This window comes from Triplophysa rosa, linkage group LG9 (genome assembly GCF_024868665.1).
Source record: "Triplophysa rosa linkage group LG9, Trosa_1v2, whole genome shotgun sequence".
Taxonomy (NCBI): Eukaryota; Metazoa; Chordata; class Actinopteri; order Cypriniformes; family Nemacheilidae; genus Triplophysa; species Triplophysa rosa.
In genome coordinates, this window is record NC_079898.1 from 22,294,319 (window position 1) to 22,309,860 (window position 15,542).

General features: G+C 38.0%; 1 protein-coding gene across 1 annotated transcript; it reads left to right on the forward strand.

The window, feature by feature from the left end:
• The first annotated feature begins 1,583 nt into the window (after positions 1-1,583).
• On the forward strand, positions 1,584-14,912 carry zgc:172136 (uncharacterized protein LOC566376 homolog). The gene is made up of 13 exons (XM_057341456.1): positions 1,584-1,682; positions 5,520-5,704; positions 6,041-6,131; positions 7,136-7,215; positions 7,466-7,542; positions 7,957-8,152; positions 8,417-8,572; positions 8,897-8,962; positions 10,644-10,712; positions 11,149-11,323; positions 11,698-11,976; positions 12,332-12,463; positions 12,744-14,912. Exons 2-13 carry the CDS (start codon positions 5,627-5,629, stop codon positions 13,001-13,003), a joined length of 1,659 nt encoding a protein of 552 aa, XP_057197439.1. The 5' UTR covers positions 1,584-1,682; positions 5,520-5,626; the 3' UTR covers positions 13,004-14,912.
• The last annotated feature ends 630 nt before the right edge of the window (positions 14,913-15,542 follow it).

Sequence of the window (15,542 nt, forward strand, 5' to 3'; positions counted from 1 at the left end):
TTTACCCAACTTGTAAATCGCTTTGGATATAAGCATCTGCTAAATGTAAATGTAATTTCTGTTTCTATTTTGTAATTAGTAATGCTTATAATTAATGAATCAGAAATATGATTACAAATACTTTCTTATTCGTGATAGGCTAAAAAGCATTTGTTTGCATGAAATTATCCTGTGTAATAGTAATGTTTTGTTTGCTTTATTTAGCTCATTGTGTTTTATTGCATGTGGCCTCTTGAAACCAGCTGATCTTTGGAATGTGGGGTCACCATGGAAACCTAAAGACCTGAATGAAAGCAGCCTGTGGAACCACACCACCCCCTGGTCCTCTGGAGTCCCCCTGACTGCCTGACGGTTCAGTGTGATGATGTCATGTGTTGTGGGGTGGATGGTGAGAGATGACCTGGTCAGAGGCAAAAAAAAGTCTGAGATCGAAGGTTGTATGAATGTAAATGTGATCACAGCAGGGGTCAGCAGTTGAGGACAACACACAACCTTTTCCTGGAGGCTGAAGTTGCCATTAGACAGCGGACACCTTTTTGCACAAAAGAATTAGTGAATAATCCCCCATGACCTGTCATGACCCCTAAAAGGCCCTTAATCATCCCGCACACAAACAGCGAAGCTTCAATGAACGCAGTATAGTTGTGTTCTGGTATAGTTATTGCTAGAATATAAATCACAACAATAAATGTCTTGATTTTTATTAGTTTAAACTATCTTTTGAAGAGTCATTGCTGATGCTGAGACCTGAAAGTCTGTGTTTTTCATTTGTTAATTGTTAGATTAGTTTGTACTGCTGTAATGGTAAAATGTTTGGGGTTTTCATTGGTTAGGGGTAGTCTGAATTCGTGTAATCTCAGACAGATTAATACTAATCTTGATGAGTAATCTGCTTGGTATGGATTTAATCTGGCCCAAGCAGGTTTTGAAATTTGCTTTATTTCCCCCAACACGGTTACAAGAAGAGGAAACCCTGTAAATTAATGAATTTATTGCGCCATTGTTACAAACTAACCGTACAGTTGAAATTTTTACTAACATACTAATGTTTACTAAATACTGTAGTTTCTTACTCCAGTAAAAGTGTGAGGAGATTTCAGTATTGTAAATGTATTTTAGTTTGTTTGCTATTAGTTTTACTATTAATTAACTGTGTATTGGATGCTATGGTTACAATACCATTGTGAATTTAATGTAGCGTGCCGATTAAACTAAATCAACGCATCTATTTTCTAACTCCTTAAAAACAAAACGGAATAATTTGTACCGTTATATACACACTCGTTCATCAAAACGTCTAACGATCTTCCTCATACCTGTTGTTGTTGCGTGTAATTTAAAGGAGGGTTCATACATACTCTTGAATGACAGGAGGGGGGATGCTGTTTACATCGTGTATGTCCACAGAGTGGACCACTGAGTTTACAGTTTTCCTTAATATTACAACTTTATTCTGAAATGTTTATTGTGTATGTAAAAACGTTAAACCAACATCCTGCTGCTGTGTTAGTTGTTAGTGATTCGCAGAAAAGTGCCCCCCTCGCAGTTGCATTTTGGTTCAATCCGATCTGCATCTCCTCTGAGCTCTGATTCCAGCATGCGTAGTACGCGCGCGACGTTTGTGTGTCTCGTGAGTTTCGACCAAAGCAGGATAAACTTACTCTCTGGATTTAAAATAATCGGTAAGTGTTATTTTTCTAATTGTGTTTTATTTAAAAAAAAATCCAATGCAGTTAATTAGATTTGTGCTACATTGATGTGGCCTGGATAATTGTAATTTTATTGACCAGGTGGACGGAATTGTTTGCTATATATTTGTTGTGTAACTGCATTAATTATTCTACACCCCTATAATTTAATGTTCTTTTGTTGTAAGCCCCTTAGTTTTATCTTTGTGTGTTTTCAATATTTCAATGTTTATTCTGAATGTTATTAACTCACTCAGGCGGTGAGATTGAAGTGTGCAAGGATATAGTCAAGACATAGGAATGCTTAGTCTAGTCCTCATTTGTCAATAAAATATGAAAAGCAAGTAATATATACATGCATTCCAACGTAGGACTTAATATGAAAGCTAATCTAACACAACATTTGTTACTTTAAACGCTATTCAAGTATTAAGAGGTGTATTCTTGCTGTGTGAACGCTACAGACAGGGAAACGGTTGAAATGTAATTGGGGATATAACAGAGACGACTCACCCGTGAACGTGCCTGAACACGACAGCGCATTCCGTGTGCAGAAGTGAATGATGCTGGATGACAACATGATGAGTGATCTTTATTACAGCCACAGCTGGGTGGAAAAACTGCTTTTGACCCCCCCAGATCCAAGTAAAGCTTTTTGCGATTGCAGCAACAGCAGCTGCTCTTCTGTAGTAACCTCGTTTAAAGGGGTGATATGACACGGCTGAAACAAATAGTATGGTTTGTTTTAGATGTAATGCAATGTTGATACACAATTTAAGGTTCAAACACGCTGTATTTTCCACATACCGTGCATGTTTGTATCTCCTCTTTGCTCCGCCTATCTGAAATGCGCAGATTTTTTACAAAGCTCATGGCTCTGAAAAGCGAGGTGTGCTATGATTGGCCAGTTAACCAGTGCGTAGTGATTGGTCGAATACTGCAAGCGTGTGACGGAAATTTAACGTTTCTTACCATATTTGGAACATCAGGTTCGAAAGCAATTGTACTGACAGGTACGCCCACCTTACTTGTGTATACATTTGGGCGGTCTTAGTCAAATCATACCACGAACTGACGTAGATTTGTGGGGGTGTGGTTACACGAGGCGTTTCAGGCAGGTCTGGGTGAGCATTCGCTTTTAGATAGAATGCATCTTTTGTTCCAGCACTTTAATTTTTGCAATTTTACGTGTCTAATACATGCATGGGCAACTTATAACACACCAAAGACACAGAAAAACACGTATTCGCGCCATATGACCCCTTTAAAGTGTCTGTCTGTAGTACGCCATTGCTTTGTTTCATGCGTTTGATTGCAACATCTTCATTGGTTTGCATTTATTTTTCCAACGGTGCAATGTCTTAAACAGACTCATCTTGTATCCTGTTGCCTAGACGTTTATCGACACCCATCAGGTTTTTCACTGGAACTGTATTTTGTAGTAGACACACTATTGCTGTGTTTTTAATGTGTTCAGAAGTGTTTGGAATGTGCTAAGGGAGGGAAAACACTCCCTATGTACACAGCCGATGTCTGTTTAGAACAGCGTGGCTGGGTTTAAGACTAGGTTTGAGTGATCTGCCTTTATCTTTGCCTATATCTACATGTCAGGTGGCTTTTCCGGTCTAAAGAATTCTTAAAGATTGATTTACAATTGTTCTCAGACAGGTGCGCACGCCTGAAAGATTGTGATGTGACGCATTTTAGTGGGATTTGGATGTGTGGATTTAAACGGCATTCAATACCAGATAAATAATTTTATCTGACCAAACGAAAAATGTCTGTGAATAATACACAAAAAATAATACATCTGTGATTGTACGCCTACCCCGCATGTTGATCCAAAGCTTGTGTTCTGTTATTCATTTTTCAAGAATACAAGAAAATTAAGAAATCTTCCCATAGGTCCCATACACCAATGAAGGTCGAGAACTTTGAGGAACAGACAAATTTAAGTCATTCGTTCATTAATGTCTCTTCAACCATAGCTATTAAGTCAGATGTCCTGTATGTAAGTTTTTGCATGACTTCAGTAATGCACAAATTGATTTAAAGCTTAATAGCTTCTGGTCACTATGAACTTTACATGAGAACAGAGTTGCAATAAGAAAAATAAACTACATTAAAAATATCAAGATGCAGGTTTGCAATGTCGAGTAAATATTGGCAGTTTTCATTTTCGGGTGAACTACTTAAAGGTCCTTCAGTCATCTCTGAAACATTATTGCCCGGTTTCACAGACAAGGTTTAGGACTAGTCCCAGACTAAGAATGAAAGTTTGAGCAGTCTTAACTGAAAATAAATTGCCCTGACATATCTTTAAATATGCCGTTGCCATTGTTTTATCTCAAGATGCACACCAGTAATGTATTCTTATAAGGCATTCTTATAAAGGCGACATAAATATCTTAATTCAACTAAGGCATAGTCCTGGTTTAAGATAAGATGTGTCTGTGAAACCGGGCCTTTAACTCCCACAGATCTAGATTGGGCCAAGAGAAGGGATCTCGAGACAGGTCAGATTAAATCTGATTAATTGATTTAAAGATAAAACCCCATAAATCCAACCCCGCAGAAAATTGTACCAACAAGGGGTTCTGACTGGAGGCTGCTTCAGTAACCTCACATACGTCTCCAAAAGATTTTTTACTATCCTTGGCGTCTCGTTCGGGCTAATCAAAAGAGATGCAATAGATTGTTAACATCATAACTCAGTTGTTAGTCTGTGTCTGTTCTTGTGTAAAATGTAAGGAATCTACGAATCGGGAAGAACCTCATTCCCCTGAGGCTGTAGCGGTTAACTGTACTTTAAGAGTCTTTATCACATGAAATCGCACACAGGTGTGGACTGTCATTCTCTGAGTTGCCTGAAGGGATCTGCCTGCTTGCACGCCCAAGAAATAGGCTAAACCACTATAAATCCAGCGTGAGAGAAAAAACAGCGTAATTGCGTTTAACAGCTAGTGAATATCATGACATTTCTGTTTGAGATTGGGATGTATGATGTAAAGCAGTTGAACGCTTAAAATGATTTGCAAGGAACACAAATACTAATAAAATGTATAGCCTGCCCTGAATGCACAAGTCGCTTTGGATAAAAGCGTCTGCCAAATGCGTACAGGTGTTCAAGTAGTTGAAAAAAAGTTCATCTTTGAAATGTTTCTTTGTGCTACTTGGTTAGATTTGTGTAGTGCAATAACAAACCGTATATTTTTTCATTGTCAAATGAGTGAAAAGGTAAGAATTATTTTCGCTAAGTGAGTTTTGTGTCATCAAGTCAACAGTTTTTCAGTTCAGTAGAAATTCAGAGCAGGTGAAATGTGCCAGATAATGTGAGGAATGCAGCTGTGTTATGCGTCACAGGTGAGCTAATCTTCAATGTGAAACTTACTACAGAATCACAAACACTGCCCAAGAACCTTTATGCAATGCTTATTGTTTAGAAATTTAGTCATTATATAATTGCCTAATTGCGTGTTTGCACAAATTTCCGAGCCAGGACAGATTATGTAATGTAATGAACTTTGACATTTCTTTGTGATTCCTCAGTGTATAAGTACGATTATAATGTATGTTACTATTATGATTGTTAATATATTTCATGTATTTTTCGAGCCCTTTTTAAGTATTGAACTGTGGCGGTATAACTCGCCTTGGCTTGTATCTGTGCTCTGCACATAAATTTGATACCTTACATTGTACAGGTTAAGTGTGATATTACTTTTCTAAAAGGTGAAACATATAATTTTAACACCCCAGCAACGACATGGAAATGAATCACAGCCAATCAGAGCTCCGTCTAAAGTCTAGTTTGTTTGTGTTCTTTTGCAGGCGTTGAAAAATGAAGGGGCCAATACCCATGAACAGAAATTCTTGAGTCAAGTCAAGAAGAAACAAGTTTGAGTGTGTGTGTGTCTGTGAATGAACTTTCATCGGACATGTCTATACCTGCCAAACACGAGAGGACAGTGTGTGTCCTCCTTCCCACCAAAGAGACATTAGACATTAAAGTGGGGGTAAATATTTTCCAACATTAATAATCATATAAATGATTCATAAATGAATAATTACTTAATTCCCAAATAAATTTTCTAACATAAACATGGGTGTTTTTTTTACCGTGGTAAATTAAATTCACTGTTATGCAAGGCTCCAATGGCTTATTGGTTATATAGAAACTTGGTAACGGCAATATAATAAAAGACACCCATTAAATGTATTATTTAACTGTGAGCTGTTTGCTATAGATGGCCAGTTTAGCAAGCTCATCAGATATGAATTTAGAGAATTTGACATAATGTTTGTGTACTGGATTTATTGTCATATTATTCATATGTATTCTGTTTTCTAAGCTGAAAGCAACAGGTCAAGATGTGTTTCATCGTTTATGTGAAATCCTCGGGGTCAGAGAGCTGCACTACTTTGGATTGACTTTAGTCAAAAGTAAGGATTTCATCACTCTGATATGTTAATCTTAAAAGCCTGTGTATTTAAATAGCAACTGTAATCACAACACAATGACACATTGGGACGTTTTGGTTTTCTTTCACATGCAAATACCTACAGGCTTTCTGGTCCGTTGCCCATTCTATAGCCCTGTTTATATAACGTACATGAATGACCTGAATGAGTTATCGGCCGCCGAGGGCAGTGGCCCAGAAGCAGACTTTGTTTTCTTCCCATGGAAATAGAAATCAAATCGGTTTAAAATGGATAACGCATCTAATATTCGCCAGTTATTTCGCAATCCTGATCAGCTACGCTCCTTTCAGATGAAAAACTAATTCTGTCTCCTTTTCAACCTCAGCCACATTCCAGTTTCCTTTCGTCAATACCTTTTACAATTTTGTGTCACTTTCCACTTGCACAAAGGCTTTTTTGTTTCTGTGCATTTAGGGGCTGTGACCCCTCGAGCTATATTAACTTTGTTAAGCCTGGAATTCACCATGATTCACCACTTTAGGACAGAGGGGGCGAACTAGATATTGGCTGAGTGTTTAGCTGGGTCATAGCCTTCTCGTGATTAACTCAAGTGAGTCAGAAAAGTGAGGGAGTCAGCGATGGGGACGCAGCGGTGATAACGGAATAAAAAATGAATGCGCTGGAAAAGCTGTTTCTACAAACTCTGGGACACAACACGCTGATTTATTGGTCTTAGCTAAATCTCCTCCTTGTTATTCTATTGGCATATGGTTGGGGCCGTTTTAATTCCAATCTTGCACAAGTGATTTACTTAAAGCGGTGGAATTCTTTTGCAATCGCATGTTTTGTCTGGTGTTACGGCTCAAGCACGCCGGTCGCTGCATTCGCCGATGGCTGAACGAGTCTTTTCATTCCTGCCGTCTCACTAATTGAGGTCATTGTTGGGCAGATTTCATGCATGAATTCATGATGCCATTGTTTGTTGGCCGAGAGCGTTTATTCTGTTTCCTTTTGGGCTTGTTTAGACAATGAGCACATCTTTCTGGACTTGGAAGAGAAACTCGCCACGTACTTCCCCAAGGAGTGGAAACAGGACTCAGGGAAGGTGAGACACCGTCCACTCTTCAACCGCAGATCTTAACCCTGGAATTCTGTCTTATCTAGAATTGACACTTCTTTTTCGCAGGAATTTAGTATTGCTTGAATTTAGTCCAATTTGAGTCACTCCCTTATCAGGTGGAAAAAGTTACCGTACGACAGTTATAAACACAAGTGGGCTGGTCAGGAAGTGGGAGTGGCTTCATAATGAGGGGGTTGCCACAGCAACCTGATCAAGCCTGTTTTTTTCTCTGCAGGGGTCACTGAAGAGGCCAATACCACCCCTGCTCTGTCTGAAGGTTCAGTACTATGTGGAGAATGGCAGACTCATCTGGTAAGAAACTGGATGGAGTGAGGAACCCTCTCCTCTGCCTCTTTCCTTTAATAGTTTAATCCATTGGGTGCATGAGGCCATTTAAAGGGATCTTGGGTTTGATCCGGTCTGTCTCAGACAGCCTTTTTTATGAGGCTTTCCCCTTCTCATTTGGGTGTTGTAAAATTGAAACTGCTCCTGGTGAATATCCAGATTAGCGTTCATCTGGGAAATCGAAAAACAGACTCAGACTTTTAGTCGTGCACTAAATTCCCCTATAAATGATTTTCTTGCCTTTATAATGGGTTGCTTATTCAGTTGAAGACTAGGTTTTAAGTGTTGGGTTTTACTCCCATTTTCTTCACAAGATGAAACCAAAATCTTGTTTGTTGTTGTTATGTCACTCTCTCTCTCTGTCTGTGTGTTGTGGGGCAGCGAACGTAAAGCGAGGAAACTCTACTACTACGACCTGCGGGAACGTGTCCTGCGCTCAGAATGCAGACAGCAGGAGGAAGTGTATTTTCAGCTGGCGGGATACGCCCTACAGGCCAATCTCTCTGACCATGTCTCGGAGGGCCACAATCACGGACGCTCTATGTATTTCCAACCCAAAGAATACTTCCCTCCTTGGGTAAGACTTCAAATTTCAGTTGTTTCATATATTTGCATCTAAACAGGAATTTCTTGTGTGTCATAGTACATTTATGGTTCAGTTTGTGCTTGCTGGAAAGACCAAAATTGTTGGTCTGTATTTGTACATGGCATCAGTAACCAGTCTAGACCAGCATGGATATGAATTAGTTTTTTGATAAACGTTTGATTAAAAGTTTAATCATTCATGGTGAGTGCCCACACACTTCATAGTCATGCCTGAACCCTGTCTGCCCCCTCACAGATAATTGCCAAGCGCGGCGTTGACTACCTGCTGCGTCACGGGCCCAAGGTTCATAAAGAACTGTGGGGGATGTCTTCTCGTGATGCTATCTTGCTGTTTATCAGAGAATCCTGCCGCCTGGAGGATGTCCCAGTCACCTTTTATCGCCTACAGAAGGTCAGAGGTCACATACTATTATCAGAAGGTTTTGCTGTAGGTCAAGCCCTACTCAGCTGTGGAATGTTGGGAGGATTTGAGGAACGTCTTCATCACAGTGAAAGTTAAAATGTGTAGTTTAGGGGCACCAAAAACATGATTTTAAAGCAAAATTACAATGTGTACTACATGATGGATGAATATAGAATATATTGTCTTAATGAACAAATACCACTTTTTGTTGTCATGTTTGGTGGTGCAAATGGCACAGAAACACACACATCTTTCACTTTGATGAAGACATTCCATAGCTGACAATGTGTTTATGTTGTGTCTCTTCTGCAGGACAAGAGAGAAGAAACGGGTTCAGCTCTTCTTGGACTCACCCTTCGAGGAATGCAGGTGTATCAGGTGTGTGTTTATGAATGCATAAAGTGTTTTATAAAACATGGTTCACATCTTTTTTAGTGAAAATTTGAGGTGTGGCTTGTTTTGTTGAATAGCACTTGAAATTAAGAAGTAATACAACCGCGGAAAAAATTAAGAGACCATTCCAAATTTTCATTTAATCAGCATTTCTAGCTGTATTGTGGAAATTCCAGTCGAGTTTCTGTTGAATTTCAACAAAGTCAAACCTCGTGACATAAAGTCATCCAACAGACTGACAGCGTGACAAGACACACGAAAACTGTGATCAAAATCACCGTTATCACATAAATAATAATTTGTGAACTTTTACTACATGTACAAATATTACTGTTGTATTGCTTAAAAGTGAATATGAACTTACTTGCTTTGCAGTATTTGAGGTCTGATAAAAATACAGAGCATCATTTCTGTTTTTTACCTATTTCTCCAGTTTTCATTTTTTATTTGCGAATAAATGCAAAAAGAAACATTATTTTATTTGAAATTTGGGATACATTTTTTTTAATAAATGAAAAATAATAATTTTACCTAAACACATACCTATAAATAGTAAATTTAGAAAAACTGAAATAGGGTCATTGAATTGGTCTCTTAATTTTTTCCGCGGCTGTATGTGTATGGTAATTTCTGCCCAAGTTTGCGCCAGTTATATTATAGTTTTGATTTTAGTTTTATTTAGTTTTATTAATATTTTAAATTAGCTTTTATTTTTAGATTTTTTTTTTAATTCTTTTTTTTTAGCAAAATTGGTATAAACTTTTATCATTTTATAATTTATTGGTTTATTTTTAATCTTGCTATATAAGATTAATACATTTTTACTTTAGTTTTAGTTTAGTTTTTGTTTATTATTATAATTTTACTGCTTTAAACTTGAGTTTATTTTTGCGGCAACATTTACATTTTTCCTTGAGTTAAGTTTTTCCAATAATTATCAAAATAAGTTTACACAGGCAACACTGTATGTCTCATGCATTTTATTATATTGACATAGATATCCCCATTATTCAGTGTGCTTAACTTTGGTATTTGCTTTGAAGTTCTCGGTTTTGTTAAAGTACAAATGGAATGTTGTTGCCAACTCATTGGATTTGGAATGACTTCACATCGGCATGTGTGTCTATGTGTCTCTTTACATTTTTGTTCACGTTCCTGTGATTCAGTGCAGTCCTGTGTTTTCTCTTTGATGCGGTGCCAATCACCATGATAGGGCTCTCCAGATAGGCCTGACTGGCATGCATATATTAGATGGTTCAGTCCATAAAAAGGGATTTGGAGTGCATGCCATTCCCCTGAGTCCACTGATCTGTCTGTTAAAGCGTATGGGGCTGGATTATACTAAGGGCCCTGTGTCTAAAGAGATCAAAGACTCAGTTTGTTGGGGCCCTGGCCCCAAACTTAAATGGACTCCACTTTGTACTTTGATTAAAAAACAGGATTTGTTTTTTACTCCTTTCTTCCACTGCCAAATAATCTTATATTACAAATGCTCATATAAAAAAAACATATAAATTTAAGAGTGGGAGGTGCAACAGTTGTCCATTAAAATATGTTATATTTTAAAATGTCCATTAAAATATCGGAGCTATATATTTATAAAGTCTGCATTGTTCTAATAATGCGGATGAAACACTAATGAGTTGTTTTTGTTTTTATTTTGCAGGAGCTGAACAATGTGCGTGACCTGCTCTATGACTTCCCCTGGTTTCATGTGGGACGACTCACATTTCTGGTATATTTCATGTTGCTACTTGCCATGTCTCTACAGCAGTGGTTCTCAAACTGGGGGCCCCAAGATGGATCCAGGGGGCCACAGATGTTGTGGCATTTTATGAAATATAGAAATGTATCATAGATTTTATGCAATCAAACATCAGAAAAATGACACCACCAACCAAAAGAATTGAGGTTCCAGCATTGTATAACTGAATGTTTTTGGTTTAATTAAAATTCTAAGTTTAAGATTATACGTCTTTATATGGGGGGCCGCAAAGCGATGCACTTAACACAAAGGGGGCCTTACAACGAAAAAGTTTGAGAACCACTGCTCTACAGTACATCACACCAGTCCCAAAGTTTTTCCTTCACTGCATTTTATTTACATAATGTGGAAATGAAAGTGGTTGATCCAAACAGTTTCTTTAGATGATTCTATCCTCTCTGCACAGGGGAAGAGGTTTGAGATCCAACCAGATGGTTTGCCCTCTGCGAGGAAGCTGGTGTACTACACGGGTTCTGCCTTTCGCTCTCGCCACCTTTTGCTACACTTGAGTTCTTGCCACCGGTTGTATCTCAGCCTGCAACCTGCTCTCAAACACCTGCGGCAGCTGGAGGAGACAGAGGGTGAGTTATATTCTTCATGTTTTGTGCCGTGATGAAGAGCCCATATAGTTAATGACTTCAGATGTTATGGGTGATCAAGTCACAAAAATGTCACATTTCAAGTTGTTTCGTTATTTTGTATATTTCAATTGTTAAAGTTGTTGATGGGATGTTTACACACGGTAAACATTTTCATTTATAAGAAAGTATATCATTATAGAATTTGTTTATTTAATTACTGTATTACAGGAGAAATGTGCTTAAATGTCATAAAAATATGACATTGTATGTCACAATACAAAACAATTTGAAAGTTAAAAAAGTGTAAAAACATGTACTCTTGAAAAAGTTTTTTTCTTTCTTTTAATTTTGGACTCAACCTTCCCTGAATCCAGAGAAGAAGAGGTATCGTGAGTCATACATCAGTGATGAACTGGACCTGGATCAGCCCTGCAGCGAGGGCAGTCCTCACCTGTCTCGACAATCTACCAGCAGCTCCGGCATTGAGGCGGACACCAGGCAACACAGCATCTCCGTGGAAATGGTCTCTATGGAGGACAAAGAGAAGTCCTTTGTCTCTGCTATCATTCACGGCTCCTCACACACCTCCAGCGTTGACATGAGCAGCAAAGGCCGGGCCGATGAAGAGGATGGAAGGAGATGGCAGGAGGAAGGTGAAGATTGCAAGACCTCAGTTCTGTCTTCATCTGAAGCCTTAAGATAACACTAAACTTTATTGTCTATTGTTTACGTAGTCAGCTGCCCTCTTAGCCAGGCTTTGCACGTATTTCAAAAACTGCGTCTGTTTTGCAATGGCGCAACATACTGTACCGCTTCTCACGTAATTCTACGAGCTGTACTGATTGTTGGGCATTGCTGAGATTCCTCGCATACAATCATGCAGAAAATAGCTGAAGAATGTGAATTTAGTCTGTTTGTTCAACCCGCTTGCATCGTCTTTATTTTAAAAAATTGCATATCGAGACTTTTTCTTAATCTTGTGTTCATTGTGATGCATTCTGAATCTAGATTTACAGGAAATGGTGAAGGAGCCTGGGGAGGTTTCTGTGGACGACCCTGAGGATATCCTGCGATTGGCTGAGCTAATGGAGGGCGTGTCTGTCAACTGTTCCACTGTCCAATCACAGATTGACTCTACAGGTGATGATTCAAAAACTGATTATTAGTAATGCATTTACATGGCCAGTCAGTACCATTTTTCCTGCACACATCAGTTCTTGATGTATGCGGGTAAACACTTACGAGATCTAACTTTTGGTATCCGATTGCAAAATGTGATTCAAATTTTTTTAGTCTCTCACATCTAAACACCTATCCTGACATCTTAATAAAAAAATGATCAATATAATAACACAAATATTTTGTTTGTTTTTCATGTGCTTGCACAATTTTATTTCAAAAAATGTTCTTCTGTTTACAGGTCCACAAAAGACGCGTAACCCAGCTGACCGTTACAGCCTGAGCCTCGACGACATGCGACTCTTTTCCCCTCTTGTACCGCTGGGAACATCTTCAGTTCCAGACACTTCTCACAGCTACACATTTGGCCTGCCACACTCCACAAGTTGTTCTCCGACCAGTCCCTGTCCAGACAAACCTTCATTCAATGTCCAGCGCTCCACGAACTGCCTGTCCCTGGACCAGCTGGGGGATAACCAGCCACTGGAGCTTGTCCTTTGAGAAACAGGGGAGACTGTTGCTTGTTGATGGTTTGGACAGCAAAATGAAGACTGAACCATACAGTTAATGTGTGTTTCAGTGCTATTCAGCAGCCAGACAACAGGAACAATTGTGGGTTGTTTAAAGATTATATCACGCATATAGAATGGATGATAAATTTCTACTTTATTCTGCGCAACCTTGTGCGCAGTGTTGGGTAAGTTACTCTGAAAAAGTAATTAATTACTAGTTACTAATTACACATTCGATAATGTAATTAGATTACTGTACAAGTTACTCTCTTCAAAAAGTATTTAATTACTTATTACTAATTACTTTCTATATCCTACATCAACCTTGATTAGCTAAGTGATTCAAGGATAGACATGAAACGGCTCTTTTAATTCATTCAAATAAATAATATAATACTACATAAAGTATTATTATTAATTACAAATGTGAGAATTATACATTAAAGCACAGATTTTAAAGTTAGACTTTGAATTTTGATGTAAATTTCTCTTCTGCACACACACATATTACACAAAGTATTTAGTTTAATTACATCAGAAGTAACTGTAATTAAATTACAGAAAAAATAAGAGTAATCCCTTACTTTACTTTTTCAATGGAAAAGTAATTAAATTACAGTAACTAATTACTTAGTAACTAGTTACACCCAACACTGCTTGTGCGTTACTTAAAAATCTTACAAGGACCAGGCATTATTACTCCATCACTATCTGACTTCAACAGTAAGCGTAAAAAAACCGTCTTCATTTGTTTTTTGTATGTCTGGCTATGAGCTCAACATATGACAGGACATTTGAGTCTCACTGGATGGTCTAAGAATCTCAATCACACTTTTTTTTAACTACATAATAAATACAGACAGTTTGCCAAGTTTGAAAGTGTTTGGCCTGAGGTGAATTCTCACAGAGTTTATAATGCAAATGGTCGAAATGTTTTTCACAAGCTGTGCTTCAAGTCACTGAAAAGTTCTTTCTGTACTCGTGCATTCAATTGCCACATGTTCACTTAAAGACTGTCAACTTGGATTTCAACTTGGAAGTATTTTTATTTCATGTTGACTTTAACTCTTACTATTACACAGTAATGTCAATGTATGAACTTGCAGCTCAGTGCTTAATCAATAATGTGATGCTTTGGATTTTTGATAATGATAATTGTACAAAGACTCTTGAGTGTGCATCACCTGTTTTCCTGTTTCAAACAATCACTGTGTTTAAACGATACTCGCGTTCCTGGGTTACAAAGCACACGTAAACCTGCTAAAGCCAGTGATAGGAAAGAAAAGGGTCAAAAGGTCAAGCCACAAGTTTTTCCATTAACTGTTGGTTTTATGTTATATCAAATGGGTTCTATTGTTCACTTCCAGACGAGTAATATTGAACACTAAGGCCCGGTTTCACAGACACGGCTTAGCTCAAACCAGGACTATGCCTTAGTTGAATTAAGATATTTATGTCGCTTTTATAAAAATGCCTTAGAAGAATACATTACTGGTGTGCATCTTGAGACAAAACAATGGCACTAATATATTTTAAGATATTTCCGGGCAAGTTATATTCAGTTAAGACAGGTCAAACATTAATTTTAGGCTGGGACTAGCCTTAAGCATTGTCTGTGAAACCGGGCCTAAGTGTCTGTAATGAAATGACAACAAAAACTCAGTGTGGATCATGTCAGTGTTAGTTTTGTTTTGGATAAATGGAGCTCCTTTGATTTCAAAAACTGCAAAATACGCATCAGGCCCTCAAAGGGTGTGTGCATAATGTTGCATTTTTAATTGCTGCATTTATGTATGGTAAACACATATTTTATTAAAAGCATGCCTGTATACATGTTCCTTTCAGTGAAAGGAAAAAACATTGAATGGAATGAATAAATATAGCTGAAATCTGTCAAATTGTGGTGTTTAATTTGAGAGAGAATATTTGTAAAGTTTAACTTTATAAAAATTAGAGTTAGAATAGAATAAATGAACATATTCTGAAAGTAGGCGGAGCTTTATAGTTAAGGGCACTAGGTATGTTTAAAACTTTCATTATTATGCAATTATTGCCCAGTTTACAAATTTAGACAACAGCCTTATTTCTAAACATTGCCTTTTAAGGCAAAGACACGTCAACCAATTATGCCGATAAACCCCAAACAAGTGACAAAATAAGATTTCTGAATAAACATTTATTTGACTTCATTGTGCCGTTTTGGGGACGGTTATCTCTCAGGACAACTATATTTAGCTAATATAGATCAATGGTATTCAATTAAATGGGCATTTTACGATGGACCCTGGACGGTCACGTGGTTTCTTCTACTTATCTCAACGCACTTTGAGATTGACCAGTCACAGTCGTTTACGCCTACAAGATTACAAACATTTGCAAACATTGCTTGAAGACAGCTTTCTGAGCCTTACTTATTAATTTCTTAATCGTATTGCGCCCCCTAAAGGCGAGTAAAGTTATGGCGCCAGCCAACACAGCGCATGCGTATAGCGACCATGTGATAGTTCAGGAAGTGGGCAGTACCGGTT